General features: G+C 44.0%; 1 protein-coding gene across 6 annotated transcripts in view; it reads left to right on the top strand.

Moving 5' to 3' along the window:
* SV2C (synaptic vesicle glycoprotein 2C) overlaps positions 1 to 20268 on the top strand; it is a 224218-nt gene extending 203950 nt beyond the window's left edge. For 4 of the 6 annotated variants that reach the window (XM_006051065.4, XM_044925469.2, XM_044925470.2 and 1 more), the window contains one exon: positions 12059 to 20268. In XM_006051065.4, the coding sequence (XP_006051127.4) occupies positions 12059 to 12242 (184 nt within the window). In that variant the 3' untranslated portion in view covers positions 12243 to 20268. Of the gene's footprint in view, positions 1 to 29; positions 6846 to 12058 lie in introns of those variants that run through there. The other 2 variants (XM_044925472.2, XM_044925471.2) reach the window with 2 other exon arrangements.
* The last annotated feature ends 601 nt before the right edge of the window (positions 20269 to 20869 follow it).

Raw genomic sequence — 20869 nt, 5'->3', positions numbered from 1 at the left:
AGCATCTCCTTCCTTCTTTAAACCAACAGTAGTTCTCTTTTGTGGGCAAGCTCCTGGGATGGATGTCATGGATCTTGGACGAGGGTGCTGCCAAGGCAAGATCAAGACTCTGCAGCTTTCTTTCGTGCTCATTCTGTAAACTGGGCCCAGATGTGGATTAAACTAGACATTTAAACTAACCCCCTCCATGTTAAAGCAAAGTTATTTCATAGACTGCGACCTTTTAATTTTGCATTATAAAAGTTTGATACTATTTTAGATGAATCAGCCCCTTATCCCTCTGCTATAGAATGGAAGGATAAAGGGTGAGTACTCTCCTGTGGCAAGAACCTGGCTTAAAAACAAAACACCGTGAACTGGGCAGGTCGTCCATGAGAAACATGGACCTGCTGTGTTTCTGTTCTCAGAAAGGTTAAACATCAAGCAAGATAAATATAGAAATTGCTCTGTGTATTAGTTCAGCATCTCTGAGAAGCAGCAGACAAAATGGGATTAAACATGTACAGATTTTGTTAAAGGAAATGCAAGTTATGAGAGAAAACAGGGAGAGAGATGTAGTCTGGCCACAATGCAAGCCTGAGCCCCATGAAAGAGTGAAGAAGGAAGACCAGTTGGGTGGAAGTGCTCCAGGCCACCAGTGAGCAGTCTCAGGAAGGCTTGGCACTGCTGTGCTAAAAGTCAGCTTCAGAGGGGTCCTGCTTGTCCTGGGGCACCAGCCTGCCATATTCCTCTTACATTCCGTTACTGGAGCAGTGAAACCTGGAAATGCATTTCAGAGCATGGCAGCTGGACCAGGACTCAGAAATTGGCAAAGTGCATCCTCACTTTGACCATGCTGCTGCTAGCAAATATTCTCTACCACTTAATTTGATGTTGCAAGATAACATACAGGAAGTCACTTTCTTAAATGATGGAGAGATAACTTATCTGCCAGAGCTGCATTGCCAGCACCATAATGAGTTAGCTGGCACTACCTACGCTGTTTCAGGCTAAAACCTTCTCTTCTATCTCCGCCGCGGTCCTCCGGGTCTCATGGGAGGGCTCCACTGAACTGTGGCTCAGCTGTTAGAGGTAAACCCCAAGTGTTTTGTGTGTGGTACCCTCTGGCTTCCTCTCCCCGTGGAAGGAGAATAGAATACATCCCAACAAACACTTCTGGTTAGAGGCTATAATTGTTTCATACCAGAACTTTAGCACGGTCAGCTCCTTGCCCAGTTTCTAGATTCTGTCCTTAATGATCAGAAAAGAACACTCTGATTCCAGACCCCAGACTAAAAAGTAACCTCATGAGCCATTTAATAGCCAACTCCTATCAGAATCCCAGGGCAAATGATTCTATTCAGGGAATATAACTTAGGATATAATCTAAGTGCTATGAAAGTTGTAACACTTGAAAGCCACACTTGTCACCCACAGTATGGACTTGTCTGTGATGTTATACCTCTGACTCTTGGTAGGGGTTACATTTGCATTGACTGTGAAAGCACCGTTCGTCTCTACAGAGCTTACCACTGGATCTGCAGGGCATTTCAGGACCTACTCTGAAGAGGTGCTCTGTCTCTTCACTTCACGTGATAAAAATTAGTAATTCCTCACATTCCCTTCCCTGCTGTGCATCAAGAGACAGAGTCTCTGTGTCAGTGTTACATCTCCAGGGTCCAGATATTTGCTTTGCTCCTCCTCATCTTGGTTTGCACTCTTGTATTCCTGTATTATTAGTTTTGTCTTTTATGCATGCATGCATGCTAAGTTCCTTAAGTTGTGTCTGACTCTTTGCAACCCTATGGACTATAGTCAGCCAGACTCCTCTGTCTATGGGATTTCCCAGGAAAGAACACTGGAGTGGGTTGCCTTGCCTTTATCCAGGGCATCTTCCTGACCCAGGGATCGAACCCACATCTCCTGTGGCTCCTGCATTGCAGACAGATTCTTTACTGCTGAGCCACCGGGGAAACCCCTTGTCTTTTATAAGCTACTCTAAATTGTATAATAAAGAGGCAGGAAATGTTGAAATTAAAATTGTGCGTACTTATTGAGCAGCACCTTTTCTGTGCCAGAGAAAATAAAGCTGAACAGTCACTGCAAACACTTTTTAAAAGGAAAAGTTGGGGGTTTTTTTTCCCTCCATGCTCAATACTTTACTTTTGGCCACCAAATACGGAGCTATTTTTTTCCCAATACCAAGTAATTCTTTAATTCCCAGTAGACACCAACTGGATGTTCTAAAATGTAACTCAGTTCTGATATAATCTACCATGGAGAAGGGAATGGCAACCCACTCCAGTATTCTTGCCTGGAGAATTCCATGGACAGAGGAGCTTGGTGGGCTACAGTCCATGGGGTCGCAAAGAATCTGACATGACTGAGTGACAAGTGTATGTGCGAATACGTGCGCGCATGCACACATATGCACACACACACGCCTGCACGGACACACACACACACACACCTGGAGATAGCATCAGATTCCACAGGTTAAAGACTCCATTCCCACAAGAGTGCCTTCACGTCAGACCCCAAACACAAGTCAGATTATCTCCTGTACATCTGACCAACTGGCTGCACAGTGGAGTTCTCATGACCCCTCCTCAGATTTGATAACTTGGCAGAACGGTTCACAGAACTCAAGGAAACATGTCCTCACATTTACTGATTTATTATAAGAGATTCCCGCTCAGGAGCAGCCAGACAGAAGAGATGCACACATTGGGCAAGGTGTGAATAGCAGGGGGAGCACGACGCTTTGTGCCCCATCCAGGCCCACCCCTTCCCAGTGCTTCTGTGCGCTCACCAACCTTGAAGCCCATCAAATCTTGTTGTTCAAGAGATTTTATAGAGCTTCATCTCCAGCCCTGTGTCCTCAACTCTCTAAACAACCTCTAATCCCTTCCTCTTTCTGGTAATGATGCCGAAATTCAGCCTTTGTGCACCGGTGCCTTATCAAATCTCCAAGACAGAGTTTTGGGTGAAGTAGAAAGGAATGAGGTCATTGCTTTGCCAGACAAAGAGCGACACACAGGCTCTTGCCCTCGAAAGCTGTCCCAGGAGACTTGGTGAGGAGTTATTATAGCAAGTTATTATAGTTCAAGGGCAGGGCCGCTGATTAGATTAGAGTGTGTGATTAGGGCCTACACTCCTTTATTCTATTTTTAACACCAAAAACATTTGTATTGGGGTATAGCCCTTAACAATGTTGGGATAGTTTCAGGTGAGTAGTGAAGGGACTCAGCCATACATACACATGTGTCTATTCTCTGATCTCAGGTAATCTAATGAGTTCTGGCCTCGGGTGGTCTTCTTGAAGAGCTTCTCTGGGTCCTTTAATCTGGAATGAAGAATGCTGACATCTTCCATTTGTTGGGGGTTTTAGTTCTCTGTGTTCAGTCTGTCCTACTCTTTGCGACCCCATGGACTGTAGCCCACCAGGCTCCTCTGTCCATGGAATTTTCTGGGCAAGAAATACTGGAGTGGGTTGCCATGTCCTGCTCCAAAGGACCTTCCTGACCCAGGGATCCAACCCTAGTCTCTTGCATCTCATGCGTTGGCAGGTGGGTTCTTTACCACTGCATACCTGGAAAGCCTTAAAGATATGTCTATGTGTATCCCTTGAGGTAGAATCAGGACCCTGCCCCAAGCCTGCGCTATTATTTCTTGGCTCCTCCCTTGTCTCAGCATCCCTTTCCTTGCCTGATTAGCAATAGTTCGAATCTGCCCTTGGGACTCAAGGAGACCTCATGGAGGCTGGAGTCTATTCCCTACAAACAAGGAATGGGGGACATGGAGAAGCCTTAGTGCTCAGAAGCCCCACAGGATCCTGCTAAGTTTCAATTACATATCACCATAACAGATATAATAGTAATGGAAATATTTGGTGAGCATTACCAAAATGTGACCCAGAGACATGAAGTGAGCAAATACTGCTGGGAAAATGATGCTGATAGACTTTCTAGACCCAGAGTTGCCACAAATGGTCAATTTGTTAAAAAATACAGTATCTTTCAAGTATAATAAATGATGTACAGTAAAATGAGCTATGTCTGTACATAGGGTAAGGTCCAGAAGACTCCTGAGTACAGGAGCTTACGTCATCCTGGAGTTTGGGGTGCACTGCCCTGCCAGCATGTGGATGCATTCACCAATCTGAAAGCTCTCTAGATTTATGAAGAGTTCATTATGTGGGCATGATTGATTAAATCGTTGGCCACTTGTAATTGAACTCAATCTTCAGGCTCTGTCCCCTCCCTAAGGTGGGGCGGGATAGGCTGAAAGTTCAGGCCTCTCATCATATGATTAGTTTTTATGGAGACCAGCCCCATCTTAAAGCAAACTAGGAAGCCCTCAAATTAAAGCAAAGGTAATATATAATTTTCTTTTATTATGCAGAAAATCCAAGGTTTTAAAGACTGATAAAAAAAAAACTCATGTTAACTGGAAGGGGTGATGGTGAAATTACTGCTTAGAGACTGTTGTGGGAATTCTAAAAACAGGTGCAACATTTTTGGAGGGGAGAATCTAGCAACCTGTTTCTCCCTATAGGTAAAATGCTTCTTCTGGCTGCTTTCAAGATTTTTTTCTTTGTCTTGGTGTAGATTTCTTTGGGTTATCACATTTGGGATTCCTTCAGCTTCTTGGATCTGTAGATTTGTGTCTCTTGCCAAATTTGTGAACCATTATTTCAAATTTCAGCCATTATTTATTTGAATACTTTCTATTCTCCTTCTTGGACTCCAGTGACAAAAGTATTAGATCTCTTATTATGGTCCTACAGGTTGCTGATGCCCTTTTTTTAAGTCTATTTTCTGTTTTTCAAATTGGATTTCTATTGTTCTACCTTCAATTTACTGATTCTTTCACTTCTCTCCTTCATTCTGCTGTTAAACCTGATCACTAAGATTTTTATTTTGGTTATTGTATTTTTCATTTATAAAATTTCAATTTGGTTCTTCTTTATGTCTTCTATTTCTTTCCTGAGACTTTCTATCTTTTCTATTTTTTGATGATGTGCTCTATATTTCAAGTGTGTTCAAGAGTTTCAAGCATGTTCATAATACCCAAGGATTGAACCCGGGTCTCCTGCATCACTGGCAGATTCTTTACCATCTGAGCCATCAGGGAAGCCCTCATAATTGCCTACTGAAGCCTTACTATCATGGTGGCTTTAAAATCTTTGTCAGATAATGCTAACATTTCTGTCATCTCAATGTTGACATCTCTTTATTGTCGCTTTCTATTTGAGATCTTCCAGGTTATTCAGATGACAAGTAGTATTCAATTGAAAGCAGTCATTTTCATATTATGTTCTGAGGCTTCTGATCTTATTCAAGCCTTTAGTTTTGGTTGGCTTCCCCAGACACCTCTCTTGGAGGAGAAGGGATGCCACCCATTACTGCCTGGAAGTAGATGTCCAGGTTCCCATTCAACCTCCATTGACACCCAAGAAAGGGTGTCCTCATTCCTGCTGCACAGGGGTGGGAGTCCAGGCTCCCCTCATGATTATCGATACTGTGGAGGGAAAGAAGAGACAAGCTCATTACTGGCCAGGAGGGATGAAAATCCTAGCTTCCTGCTTAGCCTCCCCCCACACCACCCCAGTGGTGATGTTGAGGCTGCTCATTACAGGCCCGTGAGGGTGGAAGTCCAAGTGCTCCACTCGACCTTTGTTGGTGCGGCTGGCAGTTGAGTTACAATTTTTTTCTGGTGTTTGGTTGGAGAAGAGAGGTTATCATCTAAATATTTTCTGTCTTGCTAGGATGCCTCTATCCTGGCCCTTTGGGTAGAGAGAGCAGGCTTTGGTTCAGGTGTTACTTAAATCTGTACCTCTTGGTATTTCCTTTTGCCAGCTTCTTAAGTTCCAAGTCTCAGATCTATGAAGCAAAAAGAAAATGCAGGAACTCACCATTACCCAGCTCTGTAGCAGCTCTGCCATTTTTCTTTATTTTCCAGAGTCGTCTTAGGTTTATAACATTGAGGACTTTTAGCTATGTTTAATAGGAAGAATAAGAAAAATATGTCTATCCATCTCAGTATGAATTTTAATATTGTTCATTTATTTTACTCAATAACTTTTTTTGGAGGGTCTGTGTTACAACCCAGATGTATGACTGTCTGCTGTGGCTCTCAGCACCCATAAACCTGGTCTGTGACCTCCCATTAGGTCTGGGTGGGGCCCTGAGAATCAGTTTCTAAGAAGCTTACCTGGTATTTGGGGGTGTACAGACGTGTCCATCAACTGTGGCCTTAGATGAACTCCAGGTTGCCTCCCAGGGCTCACTTTCATTCTGTCATTATTTATCCCAGCCCAGGGACTCACTTTCTAGCTGAGGTTTATCAGATAAATGATAAGACACAAAGGCTTCCATTATGAACTGTCTGTGAATATATTTGCATTTAAACAGGAACAAGCAATAATACAACCCTTGGTGGTTGTAGGCTGGGAGGGAGATGGAGGCCCACTTTGGGCCCAGGGATTCCTTCAAGCTCACAGCTGCAGGTAAGTCCTCCACTTGTTTGTAAGGAAGGCCCTGCTTGCTGTGATACGGGATGCCACCTTCTAAGTTAAGGAGGACACATACACACACCACACACCTATACTTACTGCTTAGATGAGACAAATTTTCTCTTCCTTTGAAAACTAGAAAGCAGTTGAATTCAGTCTTTCCAGATTTCAGAATGTGAAACTTGGTTTTTTTTCTTCCGCAAAAGCAAGGTGATAGTCTGGCATCAATACACAAACATGGACCAACTAATGTCCATTAAAAGGCGCATTTGGGATTAGTAGATACAGGTGCGTTAGTTGCTCAGTCGTGTCCAACTCTACGCGACCCCATGGACTGCAGCCCACCAGGCTCCTCTGTCTGTGGAATTCTCCAGGCAAGAACACTGCAATGGGTTGCCATTCCCTCCTTCAGGGGATCTTCCCAACCCAGGGATTGAACCAAGGTCTTCTGCATTGCACGCAGATTTTTTACTGTCTGAGCCACCAGAGAGGCCCAGTAGATACAGACTACTATAAATAAAATAAACAACAAAGTCCTGCTGTATTACACAGGGAGTTATACTCAGTATCCTGTAGTAAACCATAATGGAAAAGAATGTGTGTGTGTGTGTGTGTGTGTGTGTGTATGTATACACATATGCACATGCATATATATAAAACTGAATCACTTTGCTGTACACCAAAAACTAACACAACATTGTAAATTAACTTTACTTCAGTTTTTTTTTTAATGCCCATTACAGAAATATACTTCCAGTGTATTGTGAAGATATCAGAAAATTCCTTAGTTCATTTCACAGCACCCTTTGCACCCTTGTGCCAGTCCTGAACGAAGTTGTGATGAGTCAATGTAAAGGCTCCACAGCCCCACCCTAGAGATGTAGCCAGGACCTAAATAAGGCTAGAACCCAAAGGGAGAGCCCTGAAGTTTAGGAGGGGAGCAGGAGGGAGGCCAGTCCAGCAGGGAGAGCTTTCACCGCTGTCCAGAGTCCAGGTGATCGCTGGAAGGAAAGGAAATGATGCAGGTTAGATGAGAAACTGATTACCTCTAGTGAAAATGAGCTGTGCAAAGCAGCATAAAGTAAGACAGCAGGTGCAGGGAGAGGGCAGGAGAAGAGGTCATGCAAAGCCTTTGGAGTGGCCTCCCCTGAGGACCATGGCGTGCCTCGTTGTCCTCAGTCTCCCCACGCTGCATCATGAACGTGTTCTCTTGGCTGTATTGTACTGTGTGATATTTCCTACTGAACACATCCAAACAAAGAAGGTCCTGTATGTAAAGGGGGCTTCCCAGGTGGCGCTAGCAGTAAAGAACCCGCCTGCTGATGCGGGAGACATAAGAGACGTGGGTTCGATCTCTGGAGAAGGAAGTGGAAACCCACTCCAGTACACTTGCCTAGAGAATCCCATGGACGGAGGAGCCCGACAGGCTACAGTCCATAGGGTTGCAAAGAGTTGGACATGACTGAAGTGACTTAGCACGCCCAATATATGTAAAGGTGTTCATTGCAATCTTGTCTATGTTCCCCCAAGTTTGGAAAGCTCTGATTATCCAGTGTTATGGTTACAGAAATAATGGTTCTGTGCTAAATCATTTCATTTTAATCAAAACACAAATAACCTGAGACAAGCAGCTTTATGACTGATAGGGGGAAAGCAGAAAAGGAAACCTGTAGAAATCCTGTGATTTGCAAAAATATGGATATGATTGGATACTAAAGGGAATTCAGAAACAAAAAACATTTGTCGGAGAGGTGGAGTGGATGTTTTTCTTTTGTAGGTTCCATTAGTACATAACAGTAAATCGAAACCAATTCAAAAGTGCAGATATTTCTGGAAGAATTGCAGTCATGTCTGACTCAGTTTTATTTGGCAAGCAAAGGAAAATACATCCTCGAGGCGTGAGGGTGGGCCTACCCAAAAGAGGCAAAGAGTAGAGAAGCCCCTGGCTCAGTTTTGGCTCCTCTTTTTATATGCTTTTTCTCCTCCCCCTGAGCCTGACCCGTGTAAACTGGGCTAGCCAGGAGGGTTGTTTGTCACCTGAGGTTCTCACTCTGGTCCTCAGACCTTCCTTTGTTCTATTTTCGTGTGCTTTTCCCTTTCTTTCTCTTTTATCCACCACTATTTTAGACACCTGTTCCTTATTCTAACTACGTGACACCACCCTCCAAGGACTTGAGCACAAGGTAACTTGTGGTATTTGTGGAAGTTCATGGCTTCCTTTAAATAAGAACAAGGAAACAAATGAACTAATAAAAAGCTTCTTTACTTATACACAGATAATCCCAAGGGAGAGCCACTTTGAGACTGGTTTTTCTAATACAACTGTGTCTGCTGTGTGTAGAAAATCACACCTTCCAGCTTCATGTATTTGAAGAAATAACTTACCTGTTATTTCACACAGTCATGTTTTCTGGAGTGCCAACACCAATTTAAGGAGGCTGTGTGCTTTGTAGCCACACCAGATTGTCATCTAAACAACTGCCTCTGCTTCATAAATGGAAGCAGAGATTCTTAGGAGATAAGAATTTGACCATCTTATTTAGAGGCTTCAGATACCAGATGCTCCTGACACGTCTCTCTCAATGCTACTCTGAGGTCTCAGGAAGTCGTCTATTCCTCTGTTATAGTTTCAGTAATAAAAGGAGATAGCTGCCTGTATTTTATACCCTGTTCTGAGTTGTGCCAGTGTTTGATAGCTTGGCAAAATGCGGTTATTTTAGCCCCAGTACAAATTATCCCTGGCTCACTCTGCAGTTTTAGCATCAAGAGACTTCTTCATACAGACTGTTTCCCATTCACTGATCAGTAACACACACCCCGGCCATTTTCCTCAGAACAATACAGCTTATCTCACTACCTTAAGATGCATTGGGTAATTTATACTTCTAGAATCTAGAAACTAACATGCAGTTTAAAAAAAAAAAGTGGAAGAAGCTAGTCTGAAAAGGCTGCATACTATATAATTTGAGTTATATGACATTCTGGAAAAGACAAAACTATGGAGATAGTAAAAGGATGAGAGGTTGCCAGGATTTCTGGGGCATTGAAACTGTTGTTCTGCATGATGCTGTAGTGGCGGATACGTGTCATTATACATTTGTCAAAGCCCGTAAAATATACAACACAGTGAGCTCTAATGTAAACTATGGACTTTAATTCATGATAATATATTAATTTTGCCTCATCAATTGTAACACGGGGCTTCCAAGGTGGCTCAGTGGTGAAGAATCCGCCTGCCGATGCAGGACACACAGGAGACACAGGTTCGATCCCTGGTTTGGGAAGATCCCCTGGAGGAGGGCATTGTAACCCAACCCAGTGTTCTTACCTAGAAAATCCCATGGACAGAGGAGCCTGATGGACCATAGTCCATGGGGGTCATGTGGAATCAGACACAACTGAGTAACTGAGCACATATGCACTCATGAATTATAAAAAATTAACCACACTAAGATGTTCACAATAGGGGTACAAGGCAAGGGATGATATGGAAATTCTCTTTTTTTTTTTTTTTTGCTCAGTTTTTGGAGGCCTAAAACTGCTCAAAAAAATCTTTTAATTAAAAAAAAAAAAAAAAAAAAAAAAGGCAGTTTGGCCTCATGGCATCACCATGGAGCTAGGAGAAGCTGAAGATGATGGTGTCATTCTACTTACGTATTCTGTGGTACCCAACATGTAACCTTCAAGAAATTTCACTTGAAAATAGTTATCAGTACATTAAATCTCCTCTCTGGTGGTTGCTGCTATTGCTAGTCTCTTTCTTTAAAAACAAACCAAAAAGAAAAAGAAGAATACACAATGAGCTTACCCTCTTCTCGAGAAGTTCCTGTTTTCCTCCATCAGAGATTCTGTTACACCCCTTCCAAGATCCAAGATTCATAAATGGAAGCAGAGATTCTTAGGAGATAAGAATTTGACCATCTTATTTAGAGGCTTCAGATACCAGATGCTCCTGACACGTCTCTCTCAATGCTACTCTGAGGTCTCAGGAAGTCGTCTATTCCTCTGTTATAGTTTCAGTAACAAAAGGAGACTTTGCGACGCTGCAGAGGCTGCTTACTCGATGCTCTAGGTGTTTTGGCTAAAAAAGAAAGGTAGCGCTTGCTGCCCGTTGTAGGTCTGTTCTAACCAGCAAAATGAAGGGCTTGGTTCCTTCAGCACAAGAGGGGTGCTCTTCCCTTTCCTGTGGTGTGGAAAGGGGGATGGCTGTATAATCCCCGTAGTAAATATCTACACGTTGTAGAAAGTATCCCTTGGAATAGCATAAGTCATGATAAGTAGTTGTCCTGACTAGCCAAAGGAAAACCTACACTTAACAAATTTACAAATCAATCAAAGAAAGATGTGTACTAAGTACTGCATTTTACAGCATATAAAATACATATCTCTCTAGAGGGGAAAAAATGTATCCAGCAGTTACCCTGCATTCAGTGTGCCTTTATTAGACATGTGCAGCCAGTGACAGGCCAAAAGACAGTGACCTGGCATAAAGGCAGAGGAAATCCGTGTTATCTCATGATGTCAGCAGTATCGGTACTCTCATGAACAAGATGGAATTTCTTGCCTAGAAGACCACACTAAAATTATATTCAACACCCATAAAGATAGTAAAAGTTTTCTTTTCTGAAGAATCTCTTAAGAAATGGGATGTGTCTTATTTATGTACCACCTGCATATATTATATGTCAGCAGAGTTAAGCAAGGTTTTCTATGGGCCTTCAGTCTGATTTTCCTCTGTCTTAGGCTTGATTATCCACCCAGAACTCTGACGAGGGTGCAAGAAATGTGTCCCTAGCTCATTTGAGGCCACCAAGCTCAGGGATGAGTTTCTGCTTGCTACCAAAACCATTTGGGATGAAGTCATAATAGTTCACCTCCATGGTACGAGAAAAATGAATGCAACCCCGTCATCCTGGATTTTCTCTGAAAGTTCCTATGTTCTATAATTATTTAAAACATCATAAATGAACTAAACTAAGAGGAAGTAGGGAGTAGAAAGTAAAATTTAAAGACATATATGGTCATACATTTTAATTTAGTTCTGGAAGAGAGAAGAAACTTTTCTGACTCTCTGAATGACCGTTCTCTTTCTGTTCACTAATAAACTCATGGGTAGAATAAGAATCAGTCAAGGTGGCAAGAAAGTCAACAGAGGGCTGAAGGACCAATACCAGCAGCTGGGGTTCTCTGCTTCCAGATGTGCTGACAGATAGCTGATTACTTGCTCTAAGGTCATAAGGGCTTCCCTGGTGGCTCAGTGGTAAAGAATCCACCTGCCAATGCTGGAGACGTGGGTTCCATCGCTGGGCCAGGAAGATCCTCTGGAGAAGGAAATGGCAACCCACTCTGGTATTCTTGTCTGGGAAATCCCACAGACAGAGGAGCCTGGCAGGCTACAGTCCATGGGTTACAAAGAGTCAGACACGACTGAGCAACTAAATAAGGACATACAGAATAGTCCACGTGAAGATCACTGAAAATTCTTGTAGGAGACATTTGTGTCTAAAGTTGGACTCTTGGGGGACACTTTCTCAGCCTTGTTCATGTCTCTGTCCTTTGCAGGGCAACAGGCTTTGGCTTCTTGAACGCACTGTGCAAAGCAGCGGCCGTCCTGGGAAACTTGATATTTGGCTCCCTGGTCAGCATCACCAAAGCTATCCCCATCCTGCTGGCCTCCACCGTGCTGGTGTGTGGAGGACTCGTGGGGCTGCGCCTGCCTGACACACGAACCCAGGTCCTGATGTAATGGAAAAAAGCCATCCATCCTGTACTTCCTTCTCTTGCCCTGGGTCAACTCCTCCTACTGACTCAAGGCTCCAGAAGGGTGGTCAAATACCAGAACTCTAACCTGCTGTGACGACAATGTAGATGCATACCGTCTCATCCCTTCAGTGTGATTTTGCAGGGTTTGGGTTGGTTTTTTTTTTTTTTTTTTCATGCATTGTTGTCTTTCCTAACTGTGATGCTACTGCCTTCCAGAAATCAGAATTTTTTAAGTGTCTTGTGAGCCGAGGCTTCCTGAGATCCTCCTCAATGTAAGGTTCAGAAGCTAAGAAGAGGACTGGACTGCTGTAAGAAACAATCCTGCTCCTAATTCAGCATTCACAGGAAAGATAAATCGGCGTATTAGTGCAACTGTGCTGAGGGGAGAGGTTTTTTTTTTTTTTTTTGCAGTGATATTTCCTGTTTACTTAGAAAAGGACACCCAGCAATTCTTGCTGTTACAGCAGGGCCTTTCAAAAGAAAAAAAAAGCCCTGCGGCACCAAACTGAACTGGGTGGAGCTCTTTCAGGCTTGACAATTAAGATGACTCGGCTGGCAAGAAAAATAGAGGCTCTGCAGTTAGCAACAAAGATCTGTGAACGGCATGAGGAAGATTTCTGCCAGGAAGCCTGACGAAATTCTGAAAAATACGAGGAAAAGGGCCTTTAGTTGTGTGTGTGATTGTGGCACGTGGTTCAGAATGTCAGATGGTCAGAACTCAGATCTTTGGCCTGCCTTCACCCCCGCCCTGCTCCCACCCACAGCTGCCATCCATCTTGCCAGATAACACAATGAATGGGAAAAAGCCACTTTCTAACTGGGTCTGCCCACCTGATTCCGTCATTCACGCAAACTCTCTCGCGATTGTCAGCCATCTAAGTTGTTGTAAATTGAAAATGAGTTAGAAATTCAGACCTAAAGCCATTTGTAAATGCCAAATGATACCTCGAGGGGACCAGTGTCTTGGGGCCAGTGTCCCTGGGGAAGTGACATTGGACTTTCTAGCAGTGCCCCTGGCTGGAGCCGGTCAATGTGTTCCTAGCCGCTGCCTCTGTGTGAAATCGCAGCCCGCTGAGCTCCATGGAGCCCTTGGGCAGACAAGGGTTGCATCTCCTGGGGGCTTTTGGCTGCTCACTTTACCTCTGGAATCCTCCTGGCCCACAAGAGAGAGGTTAGCAGGACATTCCCACAGGCTGTCAGCTATGTGACCTTCTCACCCCTTGGGGCCGCCCCTCCTCCATGCTGGTCCTTTTTACTCATCTTCTTTGAAATCTGAAACCTCCAAGTCAACTTGCAGTGATGACCAGCAGCCAGGAATAAATCCCATATTAAAACAATATTCCTTAAATTCACTGTGTCTTGTTAGAGGGTTATCCTTGTTACTTATTATAGGCATTTCCAACAGGTCATGGCCCTAGGCCTCCAGGAAGGGAGAGCCTTTGTTTTCAAGAGTCCTGACACTCAAAGATGTCTTCACCCCAGAGGGCACTCCGCCTCTCTCTCCCCTTCCTCCTGATCCTCCTAGAGCTCCAGACTGCATAGTTCAGACTGTGAAAAGCTGCTTTCATTAACATAAGCCATTAATTGACTCTCCCTTGAAGTAATTCAGGCCTATACGGGGCGGCAGCCTGGTGTGGGGGCTCACAGGAAGAGAGCAGCTCCCTGGGGATGCAGGCTCCGGGCCAGAATATCAGGAAAACTCAAACCCCAAACTACGAAGGCGACTGGAAGAAGGCAAACCAGTAAAGACTCGACGGGATCTAGTAGAACAATATCAACAAATCTTTTAGAACGCTGTCAATGGAAAGAAGCAGAACTCTCGCCTCTGCCTTCTGGAATATTGTTGGAAAACAAAGACAAATCAGACAACCCATGAACATATCCTGGATGTTCTTCATTATGTACTCTTCTCCCCACCTACCCCTTGGCTTATCTTTTTCAAAGAGACATATCTGGGGACCTGAGTAGATTTTTTAGTTGAATGTCACCTGCGCAGTGATAACTGCTCAAGTGACAAGTGTATCTCCACCAACCCATTCAAAAGAGAAATAGAAACGTGCATGGATGCTGCTATCTCTAGATCTTCTGCCACAGTCAACTTTGCTTACTGTACTGTCTTTACTTTTAGAAATGTCTCGGATGTCTGTGATCATTTTAAATGCATCAAATATGCAGGGCACAGTTTACATAGAATTTTATCTGAATGCTTGATGGATCAGAATAGGATTAACCAGCAGAACCACACCGGATGAGACCTGCCTGCATGCATCCCCTTTGGAATGACCTTTCTTGACCTTCTTGTCACTTAAATCCAAACCTCCCAGGTGGCCCAAGAGGGATCTCTTCTAATCTCCTGGACGGTCTGTGGTCACAAACCTTCTTGGTCACCACCTTCCCTGCAGTTTTCCCTGCCTCCTTCACATTGTTCCTCACCCACACTGGCATTTTCAATGAGAGCGCTCAGGTTCTTCCCCAGCTATGTGGTGTGGCCTGTCTGGCTTGTTGTGGGGTGAGCAGGATTAAGATAGAGCCGTGCGATTAGATGGAAACTCTCAATTCTATCCAGTGCAGCAGGCTGCTGGTACTCGGACGCGCAGCCTGCATCTCATTTCATCTGCAGTAGAAAGAAAATGAGAGTACATGCGTAAATGGAAACCTGGGAAACAGTCCCGCTGGCTCCTAGATCTCTAACTCCTTTTCTAGCTAAAATTTCCTCACGTGCTTTGAATCAATCCAGAATGTTCCCAAATCCTGTTATTATCACTGGTCCTCTCAATAGGAAATAAACCCAGCTGTTCCTCTCTGTAAGTCCTGAACCACATTATACCCCCAGTAATAGGTTTTACCCTCCTCTCATTTAATCTCACTGCCTTGGAAGCCAAAGCCAGCAGCCAGGGATTATTTTACACCCTAAGGACTAACCCTGGGAGATAAGACAGATGGGTCCTAGCCCAAACTCGCCCACTAACCAACAGGGAGACCCAGATCTCGCTGAGGAGGATGTGAGTCATTGAGCATCTCTGATCCTCAGTTGCCCCATCTGTGGAGCAAAGGATTGGGACTAATTTGCTGCTGGGACTAGTCCAGGACTTTAGAAGACCCTCACAAAAATAGGTTCATCTTACTGTCTACCTTCTTCTGATGCTAAAATCATCTTTACAAGCACCAAACAGGTTGAATTTAGAAACTGAAAAAATAGGCAAGCTTGCAAGAGCTCAGGAAGTTGTTTGGGAAGGCCATGTGGGACAGGTGACATGGTTCCTTTGTTGTTTGCGCTGCAGCTTCTTAGAATCCCAAGCGTCATCTCCATTCACTGTTGGTGTGGTGGTTCCCAGTGCCTGCCTAGGAAAGGGCCCCGCCCTGCGGGACACAGACATTAGAAGCCTTGCTCATCGGTCCTTTGAGAAAGGATGCCCCCCAGAGCTCTCCTGGCTCTGCTCTATTGCATTGATAAAACATGGTCTTAAGTGATTTTACCTAAGTTGTCAGATGCACCTTCATTTACAAATCTCACTGAATCTAAGTTCAGGTTTGCACTAAATTATGTCGCTGCTCTTCTGGATGTCTTGGGATATCAAGCGAGAGGTGGGAAAAGAAATGTAGTGACAGAAAGGAGAATCCAAGATACTGAGAAGGTTCTAATGAAGAGATTAGGGCAGAATCAAGATTTCCCAAGGCCTGGGGTCATTTCTAAAGCATTCCATGGAAATAGCTTCTGATTCCTTCTGCCAATCAAAACAGAATATGATATTCTCCAATTTTTTTTTTTTCTATATCATATCCAAATAGCCTTTACCTATTTATCTTCAGTAAAACCCCTCACTTGTTCATGCATTCAAGGTTCTCAAGTCAGAAATGCCTGGATTTGGCCTTCACCTGGTGTCATGGAAAGGCAATCAGTTGATTGTTAAGGGCATGTTGCCTGGATATTTGCATTTCCATTAACTCCCATATCACTCTGTACTTAGTCCAGGTACCAAACCTACAGAAATACCAGTCAACTTGCCACAGCAAAAAGAAGTCTACACAGTAGGGCACTCTGAAATGGACTGTACATTTCTTATAGTTTTTGTTTCTGCAAGCGTGTTTTGAGTAAAGCTTCTCTCACAACCTGTAATGTAGACAAAGTTGTCAGTAGCTTCTTGATTTGTTGTGTGTCCCTTGCTTGTTTCAGGTGTGAAGTGACAGTTCTCCATGTGATGTTCTTTTGCTCTAAATACTGACTGCTCTTCCTATCCACAGTGTCTTACCAACCAGACACAGCCATTTCCAGGACTGACTTTCATTTCTCTCCAACAAGACCTCCTCAATCCGGTTTACGAATCCCAGGATTTGAGTGGCAAGGATACAGTTCATGGGCCTGGTTTCAGGTTATTAGCACTGATGGAAGAAGGGCCTGGGCAGAACATTCACGATCACTTGTCATCTCATGAATAAATATTTATTAACTTGCATGTGCTATTAAATAGGTTGAGGCACTGTATTGTACGCAGGTAGTTAATCCTTTGCAGGACTTAAATAATGACAGGGAAACAAGGAGAATGAAAGAGAAAACATCTGTAATGGTGGGGAGGGGGGGTGTCTTATACTGATTTCCATTACCTGTTGATACCCCCTCCCCATAAACACAAAATGTAATTTTTCCAAATTTAAAAGAAGTAATAGCCTACTGTGGGCAGTGCAGAAACTACTCAGAAATTGGCACTGTCTTTGACAATTGCCTGGCCTTTGTTGGAGGGACTACTGATTAGTACCTACTTGGAAAATGAGGAAAGTGGAGCCATACATGTGCTATTTCTTTAAATATCCTGGCAAGAAGCTGTGTGTTAAAGGAAAAGAATCAGCAGCAAAGATGGCCCCATCTGTATAGAGGTGTTGGTCTGTAAAGTCCTAGTTTCTTCTGGGGCCTTCTTTTTCATGGCCTAAACTCCTGGCGGTGCTGGGGAGTCTGTTGAGAGCAGCAGAGTCAGCAAATCCCCCAGCTGCTGCCAGTCCCGCCTTGGCTTTCCAGGATGTTTCCCTTCTGATGTTGAAGACTTGTGATGAAGTCAGCTGTCTGCAGATCCCCTAGACCAGCTTTCCTCATCTTTACTTTCAGCAGATAAGCCACCCAGAAAACAAGTTCTGACAGTCAGTGGCGGGCAATGTTCAGACTTCAGTTTAAGGCCAGCACATGGTGTTGCAGAGTGTCTGGAAGTTGCAAACGGCCTTTGGGGGCTGGGGCCCGAGGTGCAAGCAGAGAAGGTGGTTTTCAGCCACCCGCTTCCTTCCCCTCCCCGAGTCTCCACTTCCTTTTGTTCCACTGACTTTCTCCTCCTTCCCTCCTCTAGGCAGGAAGCACTCACTTCCTTTCTCCCTTCTCTTCTCCACCTGCTCTTGCCTCCTCTTGACTCTCGTGGCATAGAAATCGAGGCTGAGCTTGACCGGGGCCCTTAGGACTAAGGAATGTGATGCTGTGCTGGCTGGAGAGGCCCCAGGAAGGGCAGTGGGTGTCAGCGGGTGTGAGCTCTTGACCATTGGCTTTGACAAGCTCCCTATGCTGGGCAAGATTTCCAGCTGCTTCCCAGCTCCTGCACACGATGGGCTGGGCACCACTGGCATGAGATCTGAGTGAGGTCCATCTGAGCAAGGTCCATCTCTGAGGCAGAAGTCTTAGAGCTCAAAGCTTGACTCCTGAAAAGCAAGAAGGCTTGCAGTGAGGTGCCTGGAATTCATAGACCCAGAGGAGCTAGACACACCCTCATACTTGGTGCAGAAGGCTGGGTGCCTTCCACGCAGGTGGGGGTGGTATTTATTTATTTATTTATTTATTGACATACCTTGAGACATGTGGGATCTTAGATCAGCAACCAAGGATCAAAACCATGCCCCCTGCATTGCAAGCGCTGAGTCTTAACCACTGGACTGCCAGGGAAGTCCTGAATTTAAGTGCTGAAGCTGCAGAGGGTGCCTGCTCTCTGCCTACCCTACCATGTCTGTGCTGGCTTCATGTCCAGAACTGGAAGGAGGAGAAAGCAGACCCTGGCCCTCTGCTCAGACTCTCACAGGGCTTCACAGCAGCTAGCGGCCCACCCTGGAAGTTGGGGTGCAGAGTCCTAAGCAGATTTCAGGTGCCTGGAGAATGACTGACAGCCACTCACAGGGGCCAAGTCATCAAAAGCCAGGGAGGGGCTGAAGCAGCTGCAGACCAGTTCCTCAGTGCTGACCATTTTAGGAATTTTGTGAGCCAGTTGAGAAACAGTCATTTAAAAAAAAATTTTTTTAGTTAGAGGATAATTACTTAACAATATTGTGATGGTTGCTGCCATACATCAGCGTGAACCAGCCATAGGCACACACGTGTCCCCTCCCTCCCCACCTCTCCAGGCTGTCACAGAACACCAGCTTTGGTTCCCTGCATCATACCTCAAACTCCCACTGGCTATCTGTTTTATCTATGGTAATGTATATGTTTCAATGCTCTTCTCTCAAATCATCCCACCCTCTCCTTCCCCCACAAGTCTGTTCTCTATGTCTGAGAAACAGCCATTATTAAACATTAACACTTGTGAACTTACAGTCATTATCTTTTCAAGCAATGGTAAAAAATATTCAGAACTCATCACTTTCTAATTATTTTCTTCCATTTTAGTATTATCTATGCCCTTGACATAACCGATGGCTACTGTGTCTGTGTGATAGAAATACCATGTGATGCTGGGTTCCTTAGCATCTCTTCCCAACTGCAGGTCCCATGATTTCACCTTTGTAACTTGAAATCGGCCATGGTGGGAGTACTTACACCACAAATATTGATAGATGCTACAAATCAGACTCCTCCCACCAGACAGTGGTCTGCATATCGCTACCTAAAGCCCTGACCAGTACGTGGCCACCCACTCCATTGACCTGGACCACACCAAACTGAGTCCCCTGGGTTTGCAGGTCAGCATTGCTCATCAACCCAAGAGAAGGAAAAACTCAGCAAGTTCAATCTCATGTCGGTATGCAAAGGTTACTTTCTGCATTTGTGTTGATTCAGAATAATACCCGCATTGCAGAGAATCCACCACTCCTTTAAGTATTGTTCCTTCCAGGGCAATGTACAATAAATTGGCTATTTATGCTGTGCAAACAGAAATAAATTTGTTTGAAGTTACAACGCATCTCCCCTCTCGCACCCAAGTAGGTGTTGAAGAATTACAACTCCTTCCTTGCCTTTGGCATTCAGCAGGCCTGACTAGATAGAACTGGACAGCTTGGCTTAATCTCATTTCCTCTGCTATTGTTATACATTTATTGTACTGAATCTATGTCCTAAATCAAAAGAAAAAAAGAAATATTCTTTCCTGATATGTGTTTCATACTATCCAAAATGTGGTTATGTATCCTTGTCTTGATCCAGAAACACACTGAACAGACCATACATCCTTTATTAATGTCAACATCCTGTAAATAAAGTCCTAGAAGAGCTTTTTATTTTGGGTGGATCTCCATTTCAGACATGTAAAACCCAACAATTCACTCTCCTTTGCAATGAGATCTTGGCAGTGGTCCTCTTTTTGGTTTTGGCGTTGGGCGTTTTGTTATGTCTTGTTTCTCGTCTGTTTTTATGCTATGTAAGCCTTCCTGCTATGAATGTTCCCTTTGCCCCCAAGTGTACTGTATATATGTGCTGCATGTGGGAACCCCAATAAATTCTGTTTCAGGTGTTTGGAGTTTTCCTCTTAAGTACAGCTGGTCCTCTTGTGAACTCAACTTTCTGGTATGCTCCTCTGTGTCTGATTCCTGTATTGCCAAAATGTTTGACCAAGTGTGTTTTAACAAATGCCCAAGACAGCCATGTGTGACCTTGTGTGAGTGAGGGCATGCTCCATCGGGTGACTCGTGTACAGCGTAAGTCTATCAGCTGTGGACGTGTGTATACATTTATGTGCCAGACAACTAACATTCATGTAACAGCTGCAAAGATATTTAATGGACATCAGATTAATAAAAGAGCATTTTTTGCTCCATTATATTCAAATAAAGATTGCCGTGTGACTGACTTCCCCTTGCAAATGTGAACTGACCCTTACAAAAATAAGTACTTTTTAAAATGTCTTGAGCATAAAGAAAAACTGTTTCCTTTGATTCAGGCTTATTTGAATTGTTTCTGTGGGTTGGTATCATGGGTACTGATGTATTGTTTGATTTCACAGGAATACATTCTAATTGTTAGCCAGGGTCAATGGGAAAAAAAAGTATTTGTGGGGGAGTTGGTGGCAGAGCAGACTCAGTGTTCATCTGCCCCAGAGCAGGAATGGCAAACTGATTTTCTCTAGCACGTTAACGCCAATGGATTGGTAGTATCTGCTTGGAATATTAGTTTGAGAAGCATGATGAGGAAAAATGCTATATTCTATAGCATTGGCATTGGAAGCTGAAACACAAACTGCCAGCTATGGATTGGTAATCCCCAAAGGATACTTTTCACTGCATTTAACTGAAGACCCAGCTTCAAATATCTTTACTGATGAAGGGAATTGTTATTTCACATAACAAAGGAGAGAAGACCATCCTAAGGTTGGGTATGACGTGGCTTGGCAACATCACTGAGACCCAGGTTCTTTACATGTTTTAGGTCAGCCA

Source organism: Bubalus bubalis, chromosome 11 (genome assembly GCF_019923935.1).
Source record: "Bubalus bubalis isolate 160015118507 breed Murrah chromosome 11, NDDB_SH_1, whole genome shotgun sequence".
NCBI classification, from domain to species: domain Eukaryota; kingdom Metazoa; phylum Chordata; class Mammalia; order Artiodactyla; family Bovidae; genus Bubalus; species Bubalus bubalis.
Note: the sequence above shows the minus strand (reverse complement) of the source record. Positions and strands in the feature narration are given on the sequence as shown.